The sequence below is a fragment of the Delphinapterus leucas genome, chromosome 3 (assembly GCF_059928025.1).
Source record: "Delphinapterus leucas isolate spDelLeu-1000000601 "Yukka" chromosome 3, BTC_Dleu_Yukka2, whole genome shotgun sequence".
NCBI classification, from domain to species: Eukaryota; Metazoa; Chordata; class Mammalia; order Artiodactyla; family Monodontidae; genus Delphinapterus; species Delphinapterus leucas.
In genome coordinates this window covers 118,443,421-118,467,961 of record NC_143131.1, presented here as the reverse complement: position 1 = coordinate 118,467,961, position 24,541 = coordinate 118,443,421, and the positions used below count along the sequence as shown (strand labels likewise).

General features: G+C 39.8%; 1 protein-coding gene across 5 annotated transcripts in view; it reads left to right on the top strand.

Moving 5' to 3' along the window:
* Window positions 1–10,161: 10,161 nt before the first annotated feature.
* Window positions 10,162–24,541, top strand: part of PFDN1 (prefoldin subunit 1) — a 77,756-nt gene continuing 63,376 nt past the window's right edge. For 3 of the 5 annotated variants that reach the window (XM_089909366.1, XM_022588950.2, XM_089909365.1), the window contains exons 1-2: window positions 10,162–10,247; window positions 12,800–12,966. In XM_089909366.1, the coding sequence (XP_089765492.1) occupies window positions 10,215–10,247; window positions 12,800–12,966 (200 nt within the window). In that variant the 5' untranslated portion in view covers window positions 10,162–10,214. The remainder of the gene's footprint in view (window positions 10,248–12,799; window positions 12,967–24,541) is intronic. The other 2 variants (XM_089909367.1, XM_022588951.2) reach the window with 1 other exon arrangement.

Below are 24,541 nucleotides of genomic sequence, written 5' to 3'. Positions count from 1 at the left end.
CGTTTACATCAGAATGGCTTTAAAGTGCCAAGTTTTAACATAATTTTTTTTCTCCCTCCCAGAAAAGCATTTCCATTAACATTTTCTTCTAGAGCTGCAGCTTCTAAGCCTGGTGAGCTTCTAAAAGATGCAGATTCTCTGGGCTCCAGCACAGATCTACTGAATCCACCTCTCCAGGAGGAGGGGCCCATGTATCAGTGCTTTCAAAGATTGCTGGAGTATTGCCTGGTAGTCCAGTGGTTAGGACTCCATACTTTCACTGTGAGGGTGTGGGTTTGATCCCTAGTGGGAGAACTAAGATCCTGTAAGCCACGCAGCATGGCTCTGTTTATGGAGTACCCAGAATTCCCAATGCATAGTCCAAATCTAAAAGAACACCAGGTTAATCTTGCTTCTAGGGAACAGAGGCCTAGAGCTTTTTCTATCTCAACTTCTCTTTGTGCCCTGGGATTGAAGCCCTTTTCCAAGATCTGTATGTTTAAGTGCAGTCGAGGGTAACTGGGTACAAAAAGGAGTCCCATATTCTCCAGATAAATGAAACCTTTTGATTCTAAATTCTTCTTTTTGAGACTCAGTATAGTCTTGCCAGGATCCACCCAAGAAAGGCCACAGGGTGGAATGGAAGGAACTCTGGAAGGGAATCCAAGACTCCTGGGCTCTAGTCTTAGCTTGAATACCAATTTGCTATGTTCTTGGCAAGCCACCTCTCCTTTGTGAGCCTCATTTTCTGTATTTCTATATAATATTTTTCTACATATTTCTGTATATTTTCTATATTTTCAACTATAAAGTAAGGGGGTAGGCTAGAAGAACTCAAAGATCCCTTCCAGCTCTCTAAGTCTAGGATTTTTTCCTGGAAATTTTATACTAAACTTCAGATGGCAGAACACAATGGAAATAAGTATGTGACAAAATGGATGGACTAATTAGGATCCATTGCAAAGTTCACCGTCTAATTCTATGTGGCTTTCTGTCCTCAGATGCTGATGTTTCAGGATAAGTATTCCTGCTTGTGACTTCTTATGTATTCTACTAATCCCTATGGTTAAAAAGACAAAGACCTATGAGGTCATGGAGGCTACTCACCCACAGCCAGCTACCCTTTGCCATCTTCCCAAGCCCAAGCTGACCTTAGCATTTGACCTTAGCTGAGGGGACAAAAGGAAGTGGTAACTTCCACATCCCTATCAACAGTGGCTGCTACAATTTGTCTTTAATAAAACAAAGAGATAGTACTTAATGTCCTGGGCTAGAAAAGCCAAACAACACTAAGTCTTAGATTCAGTCCCCTTGGATGCGACCCTCCACATCCAATGATCCAAGGACTCCATTGCAAAACAAGACTGTTTCCTTGAAGTCCCTGACCTCCACTATCTCAGGAAGAATAGAGATTCACTATCATAAAGTTCATGTACCTATCGAAATGGAATTGGCCTATTCATTAGGAGAGAGGATTGAAAAAGTTGAAATTTTGGCAACTAAGGTGTAGTGGACATCCTTTTTTTTTTTTTTTCCCTATTTGTGATATCCATCACCTCTTCCTTTGATACTTATATTTTACTCTTTGGTAAAGAAGACACTTTTCCCTCAGTCCACGTGCTTTTTGGGTGGGGCTGATACCCCTAACCTTCCAGGAATGGCTGTATGACCTGCACCTGGCCAATCAGAGCATTCCATGCCTCTGGCTATTGTGATTATTTCAAAGATGGTCATATGATCAACTTAGGCCCGGGAAATCCAATTCTGGGACTCTTTCTGTCACCATAAAGGAAAGAAGCCTTGTCTCTTTCCACTTGGAGGCTAAACTGGTCAAATGTAAGTCTGGAATTGCTTGTGGCTACATATGCAAGTTAGTAACAGGTGAATGATGTGTGGTTTCCTGTTTCAACTAAGTTTCCTGCTTACTAGGTGCTACACTCACTCATGTTCTAATTTATAAAAGGAAAAATATTAAAAATTTAAGCTTCTTATAATTTAAAAATCTTTATTTAAAAAATTTGGAGCTGCTAAATGTGGGTGCTCTGGGGAAGAGCTTTAGTCACCACATCCTAAGTACAGCTCTGAGGGTAGAAAAACATTCTTCTGTGTTGATGCTTTTTGGTGCCTATTTAAAAACTTCATGTGGAGTTTTGTCCAGATCTCAACCCAACCCCATTGTATTCTTCTTCCTGTTTTAAAGGACAATGAACTTTTTCCATTTGGGGTGAGCTGCGGCGATAGAGACATGGATTCTCCACTAGGCTTTTGATTTCCCTGACCTTATTGCTTCCCGATTCTTGAGTCTCCTATCCTTGACTCTCACCTCTGGCAGGCCCCACCCCATCACTTTCTCTGGTGACCAATAGGATAATTATCCCAGTCTTTGTTATGCTCTGTTACCCAGCTTCATTTCTTAGGCAAGGTTAAATCATCAGATTGATTGAAAATACTCATTTTCTTTGGACTTTTCATAAACAGATTGAATCAAATGTGGCAAGGTGCCTGGGAAAAGCCGCTGACAGTTCCCGCTTAGGACAACTCACTTCCTCTCCTTGTAGTTTACAGTGACTATTTTGTTTGGTAAGCACAGCTAAGGCTCCCCTTTCCCTCCTAGGAATGTCCCAGCCCCAAACCTAACTTAGCCAGCTAGAAGAGCTACTTCAGTTTCTTGGCAAATGTGTCACTGGGAAGGATCACTCCCTATCTCTGTCTCTAAAGCCCTCACAGAACCATATAAGCCGTACAAATGCGCCACCCCATCCCACCCTACTACTAGGCAGACCATTGTGCATAATTCATTGTCAAAGGAAACAGATGCAAATTCTCCCTTCCTGAGGATATCAGGAAGTAGCCCACTTGGGAGAGAGGCTTAAAAACCTTAAATTCTCTTTAATTCAATTTAATGCTCTCAGAGGCTACCCACAGATCCGAGTCTCAGAACTACTTTTTCTCACCATCTTTGGGTGAGGTGACTGAGAGCTTCAAGTGAAGGATCTAGAGACATCCAAGAAAGGATGACAGAGCAAGGGGAAGTGTGGGACGGAAGTGAAATAAACCAGAAGGCAGTAAGGTTATTACAGCTACAATTTCAAAATAGTCATGAAAAATACAATGTTCCAGGTGTCAATCTAAATTGTAAATACTCAGTATAGTTGTCCCTTAGTATCCACCAGGGATTGGTTCCTCCGCTCCTGCAGATATCAAAATCTCGGGATTTTCAAGTTCCTTACAGTCAGCCCTTACCTTGAATTTTGCATCCATGGATACAGAGGGCCACCTCTATATATTCACCCATTTAATCCTCACAATGACCCTGTGAGGTAGTTACTAACATTGCAGCATCCCCATTTTTCACGTGGGGAAATTGAACTACAGAGAGGTAAAGTAACTTGCTCAAGGTCCTGTACCTGATACATGATCGGACTGGGATGTGAATCCAGGCAATCTGGGTCCAGAATTTTTCTTTTAACCATTACACTGCCTCTCCGTAAAGATCTATAGGTTGGTTGACCAGCTGTCCTGGCCTGCCCAGGACTGAGGAGTTTCCCAGATCACAGGGCTTTCAATGCAAAAACTGGTATAGTCTTGGACAAACCATGATGGTTGATCACCTGTATATAGAAATGTTATCAAAGAGGATATTTCTGTAGTAAATTAAGTGATGCAAAAGCAGCTGAGGTAAGGCAAGGTTAAGAGAGAACTTGCTAAAGACAGGAAAGGAATTTCGAAAAGCAGATGAACGCTGGGGCTCTCCTCTCTTCCACTGCCTTAGTTTTGGTCCCTTGCTGTCTGGAAGGCTGCTCTAGTTCTGATCTGGTTTCTCATCTTCTTCTCATTCCACCTAAAGCAGCCACCACAATTTTCTGGAGTGTAAATGTGACCAGTCACTCCCTTGCTTACAGCACTCCATTGTATTTACTGACCATTGCATTGTATTCAATGACTATTGCATTGCATTCAATGAGCTTGACTTGGGAGGCCCTCCACCGTTGGCCCTCATCTCTCTGTCCCTTTCTCTCAGTGGTTGACATGCTTCTGTGCTTCAGGCATACCAAACAATTTGTATTTCTCCAAAGACACTAGGCTCTTGCCTTGGTGTCTTAGTCTCTTCTAGGAATATTGTTTCTCTTTTCTTTGCCACAAACTCTTATTTTTCCTACAAGACTCCTGGGTTAGGAGCCCCTCCTCTGTGTTCTTCCAACTCCTGGGGTTACTTCCTCTACAGAAGAATTTTCATATTCTTTTATAACTCTCTGTTTATCTGTGACCCCCACTGTACTGTGAAATGCTCTTTTATTTATCTGTATGTTTGCAATACCTGACACCAAATAATAGTTAATGTAGATTAGGTATAACTGTATATCAGGAACTTTGCATGCATTATCTCATTTAATCCTGATAACAACCTATGAGATGGGTACTGTTATTATCTCTATTTTACAGTTGAAGAGACAGAAGCCCTGAGAGGTTAAATAATTTCCCTTGGATCTCACAGCAAGTAAACAGTAGAAACAGGATTTGAAACTAGGTGGTCAGATTCCAAAGTCTATACTCTTAACCTTAACTCTTAACTCTGCTAAACTTTCTCTCAAATGGAGTGAACCCTTCCGAGTATCCATCGTAGAAAGTTGCTAAGATCAAATAACTTGATTAATGAGAAATGGCTTTGTAAGCTGAAAAGCTCCCATGTCAGAAACTGCTAATTTTTCCCCAGTACCTCTCTTTTATTTCCCTTTCATAATAATATAATTCCTGGTGTTTAGCTAGTCACATAGTTGCCCACAATAATAACTACATTTCTCAGTTTTTCTTGTCACCAGGAATGGCCACGTGATTCTCTCTGGGCCAATATGATGCAAACAGAGCCACATTTACAACTTCTGGGATATGCCTTTAAAGGGACAGAGTGAGTCTCCCCTGTCCTTTTCCCCCTCCTTCTAGCTAAGCTATGGATATGGTGGTGATGAGTCATCTTGGATCACATGGATAAGATAGATGGAGCCTGGGAACCCTGGCATTGTAGAACTCACATACTTACCCTGTGTTGCTTTTGTCTGGATGATTGTGACGGAGAGAAATGAGCTTCTATCTTGTTCCAGCCACTGCTATTTTGGAACTCTGTTACAGCAGCTGAACCTATACTCTAACAAATATAGTCTATTCACAGGAGGAAAGATTATTCTTATTATTCCTGGAGAGTGGCTTTGAGACTGCATGTAGGCTATATCATAAGAACTAACTTTCTCTTCTCAGTAGAAGACATATCACTCAACAAGTTTGCTCAGGTCAAAAACCTAGGAGTCTTTTTTTTTCTTCTAAAACAACTTTATTGAGGTATAATTGCATATGATAAACTGAATATATTTAAGTGTACACTTTGATAAATTCCCACCTAGGAAACCATCTTAATAATTAAGATAATAAATATATCCATCACCACAAAAGTTATCTAATGCTCCTTTGTAACCCCTTCTTTCTGCCTCCTCCTTGGTTTCCACCACCCCCAATCTACCTGGCAACAACTGATCTTCTTTCAGTCACTTTAGATTTATTTGCATACTCTAGAACTTTAGACATGGAATCATACAGCATGTTACTCTTTCTCGTCTGGTTTCTTTCACTCAGCATACTTATTTGGAGATTACAAATCATCTTTTTAAAAAATATTTATTTATTTATTTAAGCTGTGCCGGGTCATAGTTGCGGCACACAGGATCTTTAGTTGTGGCATGCACGTGGGATCCAGTTCCCTGACCAGGGATCGAATCCAGGCTCCCTGCATTGGGGGCACAGAGCCTTACCCACTGGACAACCAGGGAAGTCCCTACAAATCATCTTTGATTCCTCTCTTTATTTCATGGCCAACCTCCTACCCCCAATCCATTCCTTCATTGAGTTCAGTAACCTCTACCTGAATCCAACTACTTCTGTTTACCTCCATCGTCATCATCCTCACCCAGACCATCGGCATCTGTCTCATGTACTACTGGAGTAGTCTCCTAACTGGTCTCTTTGCTTCAACACTTGCTCCTTCCCATCTATTTTCCACCTAGAACCCACAATGGTCTCCTTAAAATAGAATCATATCAATCTCTTCAGATCATATCAATCCCCTGCTTGAAATTATTCAATGGCTTCCAATCACACTCAGAATAACATTCTGGGACTTCCCTGATGGCACAGTGGTTAAGAATCTGCCTGCCAATGCAGAGGACCCGGGTTCAAGCCCTGGTCCGGGAAGATCCCACATGCCGTGGAGCAAGTAAGCCCATGCGCCACGACTACTGAGCCTGCGCTCTAGAGCCTGTGAGCCACAACTACTGAGCCCATGAGCCACAACTACTGAAGCCCGTGTGCCTAGAGCCCGTGCTCCGCAACAAGAGAAGCCACTGTAATGAGAAGCCCACGCACTGCAATAAAGAGTAGCCCCCACTCGACACAACTAGAGAAAGCCTGCATGCAACAACGAAGACTCAACGCAGCCAAAAAAAAAAAAAAAAGAATACCAATGGTTTTCTACCATTCTCCCCATCCAGCCACACTGATGTCTTCCTTTTGTTCTTCAAATATGCCAAGCCTGCTCCCATCCTAAACCCTTTGCTCTTGCTGTTCCTTCTGTCTGGAATGCTCTTTCCCCAGCTCTTTGCATAGCTGTCTAATTCTCATTTTTCAGGTCTCATCTCAAATGTTATGGCCTTCCAGAGAGCTTCCCACACCTAAGGGGCCTCCACCCAGTCAGTCTCTAACCACATTGCTATTTTCTTCTTAATAATACTTATTAATATATGAAGTTATTTGTTTGCATGTTTTTAAAAAATAGATTTGTTTATTCTAGCTATTGGAACATACGATCTTTTTTTTTTATGATCTTTTTTTTAAAAAGTATTTATTTATTTATTTGGCTGCGCTGGGTCTTAGTTGTAGCACGCGGGATCTTTGTTGCCGTGTGCGGGATCTTTGTCTTTAATTGTGGCATGTGGGATCTAGTTCCCTGAGCAGGGATCGAACCTGGGCCCCCTGTATTGGGAAAGCAGAGTCTTAGCCACTGGACCACCAGGGGAGTCCCTGCATGTTTATTGTTTGTCTTTCCCCACTGGAATGTGTGCTCCATGAGGTCAGGGAATTTGTCTCTTGTTAATTGTTGTATCCCAAGGCCCTAGATTAGTGCCTAACAGATGTTCAATAAATATTTGTTGAATGAATAAGTAAGTGTATTGTGCATGGATTAGCAGAGCCGAAGGGTAATAGAGGATCACCTTTTAAATTCCACCACTGTGGACTGTTTGAACCTCAGAAGGAGTATATCCCTGTAGTAGTGAAGCTTTCAGTGTGAAGTCTGTTTTTGTTTTTTTTTTCTTTTTAAATAAAAATAATAGAAGCAAGCACAGAGCGGTTATTCTCCAGGCAAGTGTCCAAGGACTGCAGACTCTTTAGGGCTTTCATAGACAGTCTTTTCCTGCCATTTTAGAAGCTCTGGAGAGAGAAAGGAAATATTTATTTTGAAGGCCCAAATAAAAAGGACATATAGAAACATATTACAGGGACTTCCCTGGTGGCACAGTGGTTAAGACTCCGTGCTCTCAATGCAGGGGGCCCTGGTTTGATACCTGGCCAGGGAACTAGATTCCACATGCATGCCGCAACTAAGGAGCCCACGTGCCGCAACTAAGGAGCCTGCCTGCCACGACTAGGACCCGGCACAACCAAATAAATAAATAAATAAATATTAAAAAAAAAAAAAGAAACATATTACAGTGGCTGCCAGTCTATAAATGTATAACACATTCTACCAACTTTATGCTCAGGGCAAAGTTTATTTTTCGCTAAATTTGCTTTACTCATGTGGTGTCAAGAATCACCCTAAAAATTGGTCTGGAACTCATGTCTCTCACAGGGCTCTGGTAGAAGTGAATGTGGAAGAATTCCCTGGTGGTCCAGTGGTTAGAACTTGGCGCTTTCACTGCTGAGGGCCCGGGTTCAATCCCCGGTCAGGGAACTAAAATCCCACAAGGTGTGTGGCGCAGCCAAAAAAAAAAAAAAAAAAAAAAGAAGTGAATGTGAGATGTTTCCATCGTCCAGGACATGCTAGACACTGAAGATAGGAACTTAATCAAAAACTTAAGAGTCAAATGAGAAAATCAAGTCTCATAAGAAAGACTAGCAGACGCCCCCAGTGGAAGAATTCACACCCAAAATACTTCAGGTGATAAAACATTGTAAAGAAACTTAAAAATAATTATGTTCATTATGTTCTAATTATTTTCACTATTAGGCAAGAACATATCACTGCATATCATTATGAAAAAGAAAAGAACATGTAGATTTGAAAGAAGAATAAATACATTTTTTCATTTTCTTAATGTGGTAAAATATACATAATATAACATCTACTATTGTAATCATTTTTAAGTGTACAGTTCAGTGGTATTAAAAACATTCATAATGCTGTGTTACCCTCACCACTTTCCATCTCCAGAGCTCTTTTCATCTTGTAAAACTGAAACTCTATACCTATTAAACAAGAATTCCCCTTTCTGTCCCTTCCCCCTGGCCCCTGGCAACACCATTCTACTTTCTGTCTTTATGATTTTGACTACTCTTAAGTCCCTCATATAAATAGTATCATACGATATTTTGTCTTTTTTGTGACTGGTTTATTTCACTTAGCGTACTGTCCTCAAGGTTCATCCGTGTTGTAGCATTAGAATTCTAAGTAGAATTAGAATTTCATTCCTTTTAAAGGCTGAATGCTATTCCATTTTATGTATATACCAGCGGTCCCCAACATTTTTGGCACCAGGGACCGGTTTCATGGAAGACAATTTTTCCATGGACTAGGTGGGGTGGGGTGGGGGGATGGTTCAGGCAGTCATGTGAGTGATGGGGAGAGGCAGATGAAGCTTTGCTTGGACCTCGGCTCGGGGGCTGGGGACCCCTGGTATATACCACATTTTGTTTATACATTCATTCACTGATGGACACTTGGATTGCTAGTAAGTCTAATATGAAAAAAATTTGTTTAAGATAGAAAGAGCCTTGAAAAAGGAATAGATGTAGTCTTGAGAGTCTGAGGAGAGGTTATTTATGGTCTGTGTGATGTGATGTAAAAAATAAAAAAATACATAAAGGAGGATGGGGCCGGTTGCTGGACCTTGAAAGACAAACACAACAATGCTAACTACATGAACTTAACTACAACTATTTATCGTGTACCTACTGTGTGCATTGTGTTATGCTCGGAGCTTTTCATCCTGATCTTATTTATTCCTCAGAATAACCCTGTTAGGGTTATTCTCATATTAAATGAGGAGACAAACTCTATTGCTATACAAATAGTATATGGAACCAGACATACCTAGGCTCAAGGTAGACCAAACCTTGAATACAGATCTGTCTAATTCCAAATTCCCTGCCCTTTCTTCTCCCCCACAGATTTTTAGAGTAGGTAAGACATATATTTCTTTCATGTCCAGAAGTCCAATTACTAGTTACTCTTTTGGTTCAAATGCCAGGTACTTTATAGCAGATTCTCAAAATGTGGTTTGCAGACCACTTGCACCAGGTCATAAGGGGAGTTTGCAAAAGTGCAAATTTCTGGGCCCCATAGCAAAGATTCTAAGTAATTAAGTTTGGGATGAGGATCAGAGAATCTGTTTGTTTTTTTTTTTTAAAACAAACTAATGTGGCCTCTCGTGAGAACCACTATGTCTAGAAGGTCTTCCAGGAGCGTTCAGTAGAAATAAGTTCTTTGGGAGAACACTTCAACTAAGCCTTCTGGTCTTCTCCACACTGCCATGCCCGAAGCTCAGGCTGATTCTCTCAGGCTGACTCTCTCATGCCAATTCTCTCATGCCTGACAGCACAGGGACTCGCCGAAGGCATGAATGACTTAAGAGATTTTGGCCTAATCTACATACATCTCAATTTAGCAGCACAAATTAAGCTATTTGTCAAAATGCTTAAAACCATACACGAAATCTGCGCGTTGTGCTGTGTTTGGAAGAATGTGGAGAAACAGGGCAGGCCTATAGCTCACGTGGGGAAGATGTACTCTGAATCGCAATCCTGGATATTTCGGGGGTTGCCAGCGCTGGAGAATGTTGGAAAACAGAGCAGCCAGACTCATGCGCAGGCGCAGAAGGGAGGGGGGGGGGGGACTCAAACCTTCAAGGAGCGCCCTTCCCCCATCCTCTTTCCTGCCTTCTCCCACTGCGCAGGCGCAGGAGTGAAGCAAGATGGCGGCCCCCGTGGATTTGGAGTTGAAGAAGGTAAAAGAGGGTCTTGAGCAGGCAGAGACTTTTTCTTTGGAAGCTAAGGGAACTGTGGACAAGAATATCGAGTGAGACTCGAGTTCTGCGGAAGGCTCCAGGGAAATGGGGAATGGTTTCCCAGAGACCTAAGGCGGGACAGGGTCTCTGTAGGCTGGAGTCGGGGGCGAGCTGCTCTTTGCTGGGTAAGAGCCGGTTGCGCTGGGCCTGGTTAAGTCTGACGGGCCGATAGCTCTTCTGTTCCCTAGTTCCGAGTTCCAGAGACCTTTCGTTGAGCTTGGAGTTTTCAGTTCCATAGTGAGGCCTGAAGTGAGCGTTTCCAGCTGGAGCCCTTTGAGACGGCTGCCCGAGCTGAGGCATGTAATTCTGCATTCTAATTTGCTTTGAAAAAAATCCAAGTCCAACCTGTTTTTAGGCCACTTCTTCAATCCCATACCTTGTAAGGTCGCTACATACAGTTCAGTTAGGTATTCTCATAGCAGTGTTCATCTTAGGGCTTTGGTCTTAGCTCCCCCGCCCCGCCCCCGTTTTTATTTAAAGACTTGTCAAAAAAGAAACAAAGTTTTCCAGATAAAATCGGTATCAGAAGGAATTGGTTTTCTCTTTTCAAACAATTGCCTATAAATGTGTTGTTACTCAGGAACGTTTTCGCAGCTTAAAGAGTTGTCGGGATTCGTAGACTTTACCTACTTTAAACCTATACTTTTCTAGAAAAGGAAACAGTTTCAGAAAAGACTCAGACCAAGGTTGGGACTAGAATCCAGTATTCTCTGCCTTACTTCCCACCTTTTGACCATTAGTTTTGGTTCGTTAGAAGAGCAAATTTTACTTAAGGCTGTCTCCTGGTCAACCTCTGCATAAGAAATAGGACAGCTGAAATAGCTTTTCCACCTAATAAATGAAGCTGTTTATTATTGCTCTGAGGATTTATGTGTGTGTGTCTTGCTTCTTGTTTGAAACTTGTACCTTTAGTCCTTATGTGGCCTCTAGTGCTGTAATATCTTAGCATTAACAATATACCAGCTTCCTTAGCAAACTGTGTCTTAAAGTGTTATAAAAGTTTACCTTTTTTTTCTGTTAAAAGTTCAAATTTAAGTTAGGGTTTAGTGAAAGAGCTAACAATAGAGTACAGCTGTGAATGGACTTACCGCTCAGTATTATTTGAACTTGTTGCTAGGAAACCTGTGGACAGTGAATGCAAACTAAGAAAATGATTACAGACTTAAATTGGGTAGTTTTGACAACCAATGAAATTAATTGAAAAAGAAGCATGTTTAAAGGTCTTCTAATATCTTTATAAGGTTTTTTTTTGGCGGTGGCCGGGGGGTGGGGGGCACGGCAGGTGGAGACTAGTAGGAAACTTTAGGCACTTCCTCTCCCCCCAAAATGAATCTTTTGAAACCTTACTAGTCCGTGAGAACAAAGTGAGAATAAAAATTAAGTATTAGCTTTTGCTGTGTATTGCAGCCGCAAATGTTATTATTAAGGCATAAATTTGAGAGCATATGAAAGTCATTCTAGGCACTTCATGAGTATCCAAGAAACTTTTATCTTTGAGTAAGGGTACTCAAGTGTCAAATTTGGCTTGGTATGTGCGTATGAAGATCATGATGCAATTCTTCTAACAATGTTTTGAAATTCTTGTTTTTCTCTTAAAATATTCATTTTCTGAGTATTACTGTAGATAGTAGAATAGAAAGATTCCTGAACTAGAGGTCAGAAGAAATGGATTTAAGTACTTGCTTTTCCACTTAGTAGTTGCTCAGCCCTGTGCAAGTCATTTATATCTCTTTAAAACATTTAGTTAATTTGTAAACTGTGGTGGTGAAACTGCCATCCCTAACTCAGGATTATTGAAAAGAGTAAATGAGACATTTATTATATCTGTCAGTATTCTCATATTAATATTCACATGTTAATATTTCAAACAAATGTGGGAAAGTACTTTACACCTAGTTGTGTAATACAGATGTAGTGAGCTGTTACATTTATGTTTCTTGTTTTGGATCTCTGGGTTTCATCCTGTGACTGTTGCATTTAGTGCTTTTATTACTCCTCGGATACTTGCTACTTGATATGGTTATTATTTACCTTTGTTCTGCTTCAAATAGGTTGCATCTTCTGAGGACTGAGTAAATTCAGTACAGTTGACCCTTGAACAACACTGGTTTGAACTGCGGGGATCCAGTTGTATGCAGATTTTTAAAAATAGAAAATACTAGAGTACTACATGATGTGTAGTTGGTTGAATCCACTCGGTAGAACCAAGGATACAGAGGAACTGCTGTATAGGAGCTGCCACCTATAAATTATACTTGGATTTTCAACTGCATGGAGGGTCAGTGCCCCTAATCACCGAATTGTTCAAGAGTCAAATGTATTTAGCATAGTGGCTTGATTGTTTACAATTTTATTGATTTTTATTGATGTTTGCTGTGGTAAATTTCACAGCTTTGTCTCTGGTTAGCAGGCTTTATTTTAATATATTTAGATTTGACTTAAATGTTTCCTGTAAAATGTTGCAGCTACTAAATCACGGACTTATTTTTTAGGCCTTCACAGAGCTTCAAGCCAAAGTGATTGACACTCAACAGAAGGTGAAGCTTGCAGACATACAGATTGAACAGCTAAACAGAACGAAAAAGCATGCACATCTTACAGATACAGAGATTATGACTTTGGTAGATGAGACTAACATGTATGAAGGTGTAGGAAGAATGTAAGTAAAGTATATCCTTAAGGGGATTATCTTCAAAGAGGTTTGTCTGAATTAAATCATAGAATTTGTTCACTTTACAACTTGCGTTAAAGTATCATAGTAGCTTTAAAGATCACCTAGTCAAATATCTTCTTTTTTTAAAAAATGAGAAACTGAACTCCAGATAGATGTGTTTAATTTTAAACTGTGAAGTACATTTTAAAAATATTTATTCCCTGTTCTTCTCTCCATGCTTAGGTACTTAAGTGTGTAACTTCAATGATAAAGATATGATTTGTTGTGAAAAGATGTTTATAGTAGTTTCATGTGTGAAGATTTATTTAAGTAGCTGTAGTTTTAACTTCCCCTTCCCTACCTAGTTGTTATTAGTCACACAAATCATAAATCTTTTAGATGTCTGATCAGGTTGTAAAATAAAAATAAACATTCAGTTGTGATTTAAATATACTCATTCTGTCGAACATGAGAAATCTAGTAAATCAACTTACCTTTTGTTTGTTCTAATTATTATATATGATTAACCTCCTACACTTCACTTTTTTTCTTTTAAAAAAATACATTACCCTTCTGAGAGAGAATAGATCTGCTTCATGTTCTCTAAGCAGTAAATAGGAATGGAAAACCCCTTAACTACAGGTCACATTCCATTACACTGAGCTAAAAGGAGACTAATTTTTTTTTTTTTTTTAGGTGGGGGAGGTACAGGAGGAGGGTTTTTCTGGAATTTGGTCTCTGATTATTACTTAGTAAGTGGACCATTACTTAAGTTTGGAGCTCTTTTAGTTGGAAAGGAATTTGACCTCAGTCTAGGATGACTTGTTTTGTGATTGATTTGAAGGAAGCATGGCATGTGTAACATTTAGTGATGACTTTAGAACATCATGAGAAATAGACCCTGCTCATGACTAGCTAATCAATATCTTTCTGGAAAAGAGATTGATTATGACAAACTGTTCTTCTGATTTGCTTTCTCAGAATAAACAATACACCACAAATAAATTTTATTGCTGGAGTTCATGTTTTTCATTTTAGCTTGTTTTAAAAGGAAGATAATCCCAATTTGAGAGTTTGTTACTGGGACACAAAAGAATTGGGATGAGAACAAAGTAGAACCCTTGAATATGTGTCTATGTAGTATGAAGTGCATTGTTGGCATTCACTACAGGATAATTTTATCTTTAGTTTGAATATCCTTAGGTCTTAAAACAGTAATGCTAGCTTTTCGAGCATGCTTGTTGATATGTTGCACCTGGATTTCATTAGCCTTTGTTTGCAACAGCTAAAGAATTTCTTTTTCCAAAACAGAAAAACTTTTCTCTTTGGCCTTTTGATCTACAGTGAAGTTCTAATTTTTAATTAGAATACTTTCATTTATTAAACATTCTGCAGAAATGATAGGAAGTTGCTTTTTTTGCATACTGCCCAAAGTGCTACATATGGGTTGTATTCACAAAGAATTTTAGAGTTTAAAGGCTGAGATATGGTTTTAAATTTGACTTTTGTGCTTTCTGCCTCTCACTGGGATTTGTAGGGGCATGTAAGGTAAGTAGTGTTGTTGGCTAGAGTATTAGTGCCCTCAGGAAGAAAAGACTTGCTGAGTATTAGTCTGGTCATGAGGATGTTCTCTTTCTTGATGCTAAACCTGAAATATCTATTTCTGAATTTATCGTCTTGAGTAATTTTGAATTGTGATTCACTTCTTTAATTCTAGTGTTTACCTTAATTTGTCTTTCCTTTTCCTTTTTGAGTATTATTAGGGAATTCTAATTGGAATACTAATTCTTCCCAAACTTGTTTTAAAACCAAGAATTAGGGGCTTCCCTGGTGGCTCAGTGGTTAAGAATCCGCCTGCCAATGTAGGGGTTACAGGTTCGAGCCCGGTCTGGGAGGATCCCACATGCCATGGAGCAACTAAGCCTGTGTGCCACAACTACTGAGCCTGTGCTCTAGAGCCCATGAGCCACAACAACTGAGCTGGCATGCCACAACTACTGAAGCCCACGCGCCTAGAGCCCGTGCTCTGCAACAAGAGAAGCCACTGCAGTGAGAAGTCCGCGCACTGCAATGAAGAGTAGCTCCTGCTCGCCTCAACTAGAGAAAAACTGGTGTGCAGCAACGAAGACCCAGTGCAGCCAAAAATAAATAAAGTTATAAAAAAAAAAAGGCACCAAGAATTATGAAATCTAAAACATTACATTTTTGTTTTAGAACCTGCAATAGATTTTTGCCATTGCTGAAATTCAGGCCTCATTGTGTCTTGCCTGGACTGAGAAGCTATAGCTTCTTTTTTTAAAAAAATATTTATTTAATTTATTTATTTGGTTGTGCCAGGTCTTAGTTGCGGCAGGCAGGTTCCTTAGTTGCGGTTCAAGGACTCCTTTAGTTATGGCACGTGTGCTCCTTAGTTGCGGCCGGTGGGCTCCTTAGTTATGATATGCAAACTCTCAGTTGCGGCTTGCATGTGGGGTCTAGTTCTCTGACCAGGATTGAACCTGGGCCCCCTGCATTGGGAGCATGGAGTCTTAACCACTGTGCCACCAGGGAAGTCCTGAAGGTATAGCTTCTTGAACTGTTCTTTCTGCCTTTATTCTGTTGGTCCAAAAGCTTTCTTTGCACATCTGCCAGACATCTGCCAGAGTTGATCATGTCATTATTTCTCATAAAATCCTCTGTTCACCCTTGGTTGCCCACGGAATAAAATCTAAACTTGTTAGCCTAGCATTCACTGTCATTCATAATCTGTTCTTAATTTACCCTTCTAGCCTCAAATCCCACCACTTTCTCTTCCCAGGCTGAGGATAGCACATAAATTTCATCTCGTGGACTTGCCTCCTTCCATTGATTTTGAGTTATCTGTTGAGAAGGAGTTTGAGTCTCATGTGGACTTAAACATGCTTTAATTGATCAGTGAGGTCTGTCATGGGCTGAGGGTAGAAGAGTAGTAGCACATGTACCCAAAATTGTTATCCCTACCCTTGCCACGTGGGTTTCCTCACGCATGCCATGTTTTTGTGCTTTCTTGATTTTGCTCCTTCTGTCCTTCTTGGCCTGCAGTATCCCACTTTCCCTTGTGAAATTCTCATCTTTCAAGACGTAGCTTATCTTCTCGGAAGATTTTTCCATCTTGCCTGGCAGATTTACTTACACTTTCCTGGAAGATACCAGAGCTTTTGTTCCTCTAGCTAGTAGAGCACGTGGGTGGCAGTATGAGGGTAGGGGGCAGAACTTGATTGAGTTTGAAATGGTCTGGTTTTCCCAACTAGATTGTCAGCTCTGTGAGACCATATACATATTTATCTTTGTTTCCTCAGTTCTCAGTATAATGTCTGGCACAAAATAGGTGTTAAATGCATGTGGATTTGAATTGAATATGATTCTCTCGCCTAAAATAACCGCATTTTCTTTTGGTTCTTTAGAAAGAAAATGTTTAGGAAGTGTCAGAGACTTAAGAATTGGAGTTTATTATGCTTTTAAAATATATGATTCAATAAAGGTGAAATTTTAAAAGTAACATATATATATATATATTTTTTTTTCTTTTTTTTTGGCCGTACGCGGGCCTCTCACTGTTGTGGCCTCTCCCGTTGCGGAGCATAGGCTCCGGACGCGCAGGCTCAGCGGCCATGGCTCACGGGCCTAGCTGCTCCGCGGCATGTGGGATCCTCCTGGACCGGAGCACGAACCCGCGTCCCCTGCATCGGCAGGCGTACTCTCAACCACTGCGCCACCAGGGAAGCCCTAAAAGTAACATATATTTTGATTAAGGTCAAAGGAATTGTTTCTGACCAAAATTATGTCCTTTGATCTGGCAGAATTAATTCTTTATTAAACCTGTTGAGAAGGTTGACAAATTCTACATGTCAACCAGTTGCAGAGATAGTCAGAACTGACAATATAGAAAAACCCAAGCCTTTAGGATTATGCTGAGGGCAGTATAATTTTTGGAGAATAAAAGCTATTCTGTGCAGAATAATATCAATACAATTGTATATTTTACCTTACTCATCCTCACATAGGATGGAAGTCAGATTTTTCATTTTAGGGTGTGTATTTAGGTTATCAAGTCATTTCAAGCCCATATGCCTTTCCCAGTCATAAGCATGGAGAAAACTGGTACTGTTAAATACCCCTTATATATGGCTATTTTTGGTTTAAAACAAGGAAAATCAGGCTACGGGGTAAGAGATGATAAATTGCTATATACTGTAAGCTCTGCATATTCATTGCTCAAAGCTATATTCTATCCAGTCTCTTGGCATGTTGCCAGCACATTTTAGTTCTCTTACTTCATATTCTTTGGAGAGGCTGTTATGTAGCCTGATACTACTACCACCAATTTCTAGTTTTGCTACTTAAGCTGTTTGTGAGCTGACCTCACCATACCGCTTTAAGAACTATGATGAAAGTTACAACTGTGGAATGATCTGTCTGAATAGTTGGAAGTGTTTGTCTTCATCTTTCTAGCATGCAAGGAGGGAACAGATCTCAAATAAATATTACATGAATGTTTCTTGTATTTTTTTTTTTCATGAATAAGAACCAGCTTGTAATCGTTTATGGGAGTTTTCTTCCTTTTTCCTTTGCATAGTAGAAGATAAGAGTATTTTTAAAAGTTAGAATTACATTTGAAAGAACACATAAATGGCATTTAGTCATGCTGGTGTTTGAAAGGCCCATCATCAGAATAAAGGTCAAATTTATTTTTATTAACAATATGTGTGATCCAGACCCTGATTTGATATTAGGTACATTATTCTAATATCCTTGTGCTTGAACATTACATAAATAACATTTCTTCTTTCCAAAAGAGATAAATGAGGCTTTTTATTTTTTTAATATGGGAGGAACTTGAGTAGATTAGCCTTTGAGAAGAATGATTAGTGTCTTTTTAAAACTTGAACCTAACTAAAAATAACTTTGTACCATATTTAAACTAATTTAGAGGTATGCCACCATTCTGTGGATATTTTTTTACATTTAAGGAACTAAGAATGAACAATGGTATAAATCTACCAACTAGATAAGTGTCTAGCAATGCAGAAATTGCTGTTTGGGAGCGGTGTTGCTATTTCTACTTGTTGAAGTAATTTGATGGTTGATCTCTAATGGTTGAAAGATCCAGAAGTATAAAACTTAAGATAAATGTGGCAGAGGTAGAAAATGAAAATAGTAGGTATATTTCTGATAGGTAACAAAATTTAAAAAAAATCTAAATAATCGAGCAACTTTTCAGCTAGTTAGGATGTATAAATCTGAACTCTTTGTGACAGTTTGGTTGAACTGCCCTTTGTTTAAAATGTCATGTTGGTTTTGTTGTGATTTTAATTGTTAGTTTGAATGTTGACTTGTAATTTGAGTTGTGACATTTAGAAAAGCCAAGATGAAACATTTGCAGTTGCTCTAGGTTTAGTTATGTTAAATATTAATCAAAAGGGGTATAATCATGCTACCTGAAGTTTTGCAACCATTTTACAATTTCATATTGATGTAGAGTTGGTATTCCAGTCAATTCAAGGTCATTTTAATTTTATTTATTTATTTACAGTTTTTTAAATTAAAAAAAATTTTTATTTTATTTATTTTTGGCTGTGTTGGGTCTTTGTTGCTGCACGCGGACTTTCTCTAGTTGCAGCGAGCGGGGGCTACTCTTCATTGCGGTGCTTGGGCTTGTCATTGCGGTGGTTTCTCATTGCTGTGGCTTCTTGTTGCGGAGCACGGGCTCTAGGCGTGCGGGCTTCAGTTGTTGTGGCTCGCGAGCTCTAGAGTGCAGGCTCAGTAGTTGTGGCACACGGGCTTATTTGCTCTGCGGCATGTGGGATCTTCCTGGACGAGGGCTCGAACCCTTGTCCCTTGCATTGGCAGGCAGATTCCTAACCACTGCGCCACCAGGGAAGCCCCTCGAGGTAATTTTAAAGCTGAAGATATAGTTGTACTATATTTCATTCCTAATAAACAACAAATCTTGGTGTAGTAAATATTAAGTATTATTGATATTATAGTAATAATGGTTTATATTGTTGTTCTCACTAGAACCAAGTTTAGATATTTTATTTAATGCTTACTGTAGGAGAAAAAAAATGCAAACTACTTTTGCTGTGAGAGCCACACAGCAAATTCGAATTTATAAGCTCCTTTTACTCTCTTTGAAAGTATTAATCTGTAGTTTACAGTAGAGAAAATGAAGCAAAGATAAAATAATTTTCAAAGGTAGGAAGAAATTTTTTTAGTCATTTTTTTAGATTTATTTTAAAGGAAGAGGAGTTTTGATGTTGAGCTGCTTTTCCTAATAGAATGTGATCCAGCCTTCTTGTATTTTTATACAGAGCCATATAAAGTCATGGCTTTCATTGCTCAGAGTCCTAAGGGGAAAAAAAACAACTTTTCCTGGTGTGCAGGGAAAATGACTTCAGTTTTGTTGATGCTGAGTATGTATATAACCCCAGCTGGGCATAGTCTCCTCTTCCACAGATGTGGTACTCTAGGGAGAGGAGATTTTTGAGTAATATTCTTAATTTCTGTAAGCTGTCAGTGATTTAAAAACTCGGTGTTCGTTATAACTGTGATTACTGCTGTGTAGAATGACATCACTGGTTTTATGGCAGGGGAAGTTAACAAACATTTGCGTAGGAATTACATAGCCATTTTTCTTTTGCAGAAGAATACTTTTAATAATTCTTTCCCTTCTTGCCCTCCCATGTTCTCCAGAATCCAAACAATCTCACTGAAACACAGGAAATTAATTTCAAAAATGTGTCAATTAGGAGTTTATTATAAGAAAAGAAAAAGAAGTCTGTTAAACTTACCTTGGGATGTACAAACATGCTGAAATAAAATTTAAAAAAAATTTTTTTTATTTAATGTGTCTTTGTTGTAGGGTTGCTTAGTTTAGGCTAGAACTTGTTTAAATGTAATTGATTCATTTTGTTACCATTACTTGGAGGAGTTTCCTTGTGCATTTCCTGACATCAAAAGGCCTGACTTTTTTTTTGATCTGCTTTTGTTGCATGAAAGTAACAATCAACAACACAAGAGGATAGTGCAGTGTATTCCAATTGGTGATAAGCAAGAATTAACGTAGTTAACTGAGGGAAGGGTAAAAAAATTACTTTGTTGTTCCTATGTAAGTAAAAATAAAGATAGCAGTAATCTTGAACTTTGTTAATTCACTGGGTGAATTTCTCTGAAGTGAAAAACAATCAATTTTAAGCTGTACCAAGAATTTTGTGATTTTAGCTGCCACTTATCTCATAGTGGCAAATTTAGGAACAACTTGCTATCTAATCTGTTTGAGAGAGGACTGACATGTTCATGTCAAGGAACATAGTCTGGGACTTCCATGGTGGTGCAGTGGTTAAGAATCCACCTGCCAATGCAGGGGACACGGGTTTGAGCCCTGGTCCCGGAAGATCCCACATGCCACAGAGCAGCTGAGCCTGTGTGCCACAACTACTGAGCCTACGCTCTAGAGCCCGTGAGCCACAACTACTGAGCCCACGTGCCTAGAGCCCATGCTCCACAACAAGAGAAGCCCCTGCAATGAGAAGCCCGCGTACCGCAGTGAAGAATAGCCCCCGCTCACTGCAACTAGAGAAAGCCTGCGAGCAGCAACGAGGACTCAACACGGCCAAAAATTAAAAAAAAAAAAAAAAAAAAAAAAAAGGAACATAGTCTGCTTAATGAAACACCCAAAAGGAACTCAGAAAAAATATTGACTTAAAAGGTAAGAGTCAGTCCATATACATCAATACACACTTGGTAATGACTTATTGGTATTCTTTTCTTTCTTATTACTTCTATCAGGAATTGCTGTGAATTGCAAATATCCTTTGCCCAGATGGAATAATTAGGATTGCAGTGTGTTGCATGTACCATTAGTGCCTGTGGTTTTGTTTTTGTTTTTTTGGGTTTTTTTGCGGTATGCGGGCATCTCACTGTTGTGGCCTCTCCCATTGCGGAGCACAGGCTCCGGACACGCAGGCTTAGTGGCCATGGCTCACGGGCCCAGCTGCTCCACGGCATGTGGGATCTTCCCGGACCGGGGCACAAACCCGTGTCCCCTGCATCGGCAGGCGGACTCTCAACCACTGCGCCACCAGGGAAGCCTGTGCCTGTGGTTTTGTGAAGAATGTATACCCACTTTAATTTTAGATTTCAGGTTTGAATGGACATGTCTGGGAGAATGTTATCTCATTGTTCTGGCCAGAAACTCTCATTATCAACTCTTGTTCTAAGATCAGTTACCTTGAAATGGACCAGATTACTTGGAAGACACTATCCCTTTGGCTTTGAAGAGGACTAGAATATTCTTATATCAAAATTTGCACAGCAGCAGGAGCCCAGTATTGAAAATGTATCTCTAAATAGATAAGAGCATGACTGCCCTAAGCCAAGCCTTTTACATTGTTTGGCTCAGGGTAAAAAGATTTGTACCACAATATGCATCCTGTATGTGTGTGTCTGAGTCTTTTGCACTTGTGCCAAAATAGATTTATATTTCTCTGTGACTTTCTGCTTTTGTACCAAGAGTATTCTGTTTGTGTCCTTCAGTACTCATTGGATAGTAATGTTTTATTATCCATTGGTTCTCGTTTATCCAATGTTATATTTTAACCTACTAGGAAAATAAAGATCACATCTTGGAAAAACTTGTAGCATAGCTTGATGCTTATGTGTGGAAATGTTTGGGGTTTGATGAGGCCAGAGTAAAAGTGGTAAACATCAGAGGTGATTATTTACCAGAATGCTTAGAATACCAAGTAGTCACCAAAAATAAATGTCATGTTTAAAATAGATTAACATACTACTGTTTCTATTTCAAGAGTAATAGTTTGATTTAAAAATACACAGTGATTTTTAATTAGTACAGATTGAACCTATCAGTATGTGAGTTACTCATCTAGAACAAGGAATGTTTACATGGAATTGGCTTCCTGAAGGGACCATGATTTTTTAAATAATTATAGTGAATTCCCAGTCCTCATCTTATTTGACTTAGAAGCATTTAGTCCAGTTTATCTTTCTTTCCTTGATGCACTTTCTTCCTGTGGCTTCCAGGATACCACCTCTTGGTTTTCCTCCTATTTCACTGGCCATTCCTTCTCAGTCTCCTTTACTGTTTCCTTTTCTTTCCCGTTTCCAAATATTAGATTGATCTTGGGCTCAGCTCAGCCTTTGGATTTTTTTTCTCTTTTCTTGTATATACTCAGTTTCTTAGTGATCTCATCCAGGCTTATCTCTTTAAATGCTTTTTTATATACTGACAACTGGCAGAGTTTTATCTTAGGTTAGAACCCTTCCTGAACTCCAAGTTGCATATATCCACCTGCCTCCTTTACATCTACATTTGATGGTCTAATAGGCATCTCAAAACTGACTTGACCAAAATAAAATTCTCATTAGGTACAAATTAACCAGTTCCTCCTTCAGTCTTTCTCATTTCAGCAAATGGCTTTTCTTTCTTTCCTTTTTTTTAAAGGCAGTTGGAATGATGGTTGGAGGGAGGGGAACGATTTTAATATTTATTTATTTATTATTTATTTATTTATTTTGGCTATGCTGGGTCATAGTTGCGGCATGCGGGATCTTCGTTGCGGCATGTGGGATCTTTGTTGCGGCATGAGGGATCTTTAGTTTGTGACATGCGAAATTCTTAATTGCGGCATTCATACGGGATCCAGTTCCCCGACCAGGGATCGAACCCGGGCCCCCAGCATTGGGAGCACGGAGTCTTACCCACTGGACCACTAGGAAAGTCCCGCAAATGGCTTTTCTATCCTTCCAGCTCTTTCAAATCTTGGAGTCATCCTTTTTTTTTTTGGCTGCCTTGGGTATTAGTTGCGGCACGTGGGATCTTCATTGCAGTGCGTGGGCTTCTCTCCAGTTGTGGCTCGTGGCCTCCAGAGTGCATGGGCTCTGTAATTTGTGGCATGCAGTTTCTCTAGTTGAGGTGCGAGGGCTCAGTAGTTGCAGCGTGTGGGCTTAGTTGCCCCATGGCATGTGGGATCTTAGTTCCCTGACCAGGGATCAAACCCATGTCCCCTGCGTTGGAAGGCGGATTCTTTACCACTGGACCACTGGGGAAGTCCCTTGGAGTCATCCTTGACTCCTCTCTTTCAGTCTTACGTTCAGTCCATTAGCAAAGACTCCATCTTTAAATTTTGCCCAGAATCTGAGCATTACTTGTTACCACCCTGGTCTAAACTATCATTGGATTGCAGTTGCCTCCTAACTGGGCTCCCTGCTTCTATCCTTACACTTTATAGCTGTTCTCAACTGAGCAGACAGAGTGACTCTTTTAAAACAAAATTCAGATCACTCTAGTCAGAATCTTCAGATGACTTTTAAATTTTGTCAGTGAAAAAGACAACAAGGGCTTTTGTATTTTCTGGTTTTTCTGAATGAAGCCACCTTCTTCCAGATGTCTGTATGGCTTATACCTTCTCTTCCTTCTGGTCTTTACTAAATAGGCATTGAGGCCTTTCGTTACCACCCTATTTATTTATTTACTAATATATTAAAATCTTTTTTTATTGGAGTATAGTTGATTTACAATGTGTTACTTTCTGCTGTACAAAAAAGTGAATCAGTTATACATATACAGTATATTCACTCTTTTATGACCACCTTATTTATTCATTTTATTTATTTTAAATTTATTTATTTATGTATTATTGCCTGTGTTGGGTCTTCGTTGCTGCACGTGGGCTTTTTCTCTAGTTGTGGCGAGTGGGGGCTACTCCTCTTTGCGGTGTGCAGGCTTTTCATTGCGGTGGCTTCTCGTTGCAGAGCATGGGCTCTAGGTGTGCGGGCTTCAGTAGGTGTGGCATGTGGGCTCAGTAGTTGTGGCTCGCAGGCTCTAGAGCACAGGCTCAGTAGTTGTGGCGCACGGGCTTAGTTGCTCCACGGCATGTGGAATCTTCCTGGACCAGGGCTCGAACCTTTGTCCCCTGCATTAGCAGGTGGATCCTTAACCACTGTGCCACCAGGGAAGCCCTGTTTATATTTTTATCGTTTAAATTTTATTTATTTTTCTATACAGCAGGTTCTTATTAGTTATCTATTTTATACATATTAATGTATATATGTCAATCCCAATCTCCCAATTCATCTCACCACCACCATCCCCCCTGCCACTTTCCGCCTTTGGTGTCCATACGTTTGTTTTCTACATCTGTGTCTCTATTTCTGCCCTGCAAACTGGTTCATCTGTACCATTTTTCTACGTTCCGCATATATGCATTAATATATGATATTTTTCTCTTTCTGACTTACTCTGTATGACAGTCTCTAGATCCATCCACGTCTCTACAAATGACCCAATTTTGTTCCTTTTATGGCTGAGTAATATTCCATTTTATATATGTACCACATCTTCTTTCTCCATTTGTCTGTTGATGGGCATTTAGGTTGCTTCCATGACCTGGCTATTGTAAATAGTGCTGCAGTGAACATTAGGGTGCATGTGTCTTTTTTTTTTTTTTTTTTTTGTGGTACGCAGGCCTCTCACTGTTGTGGCCTCTCCTGTTGCGGAGCACAGGCTCCGGACACGCATGCTCAGCGGCCATGGCTTATGGGC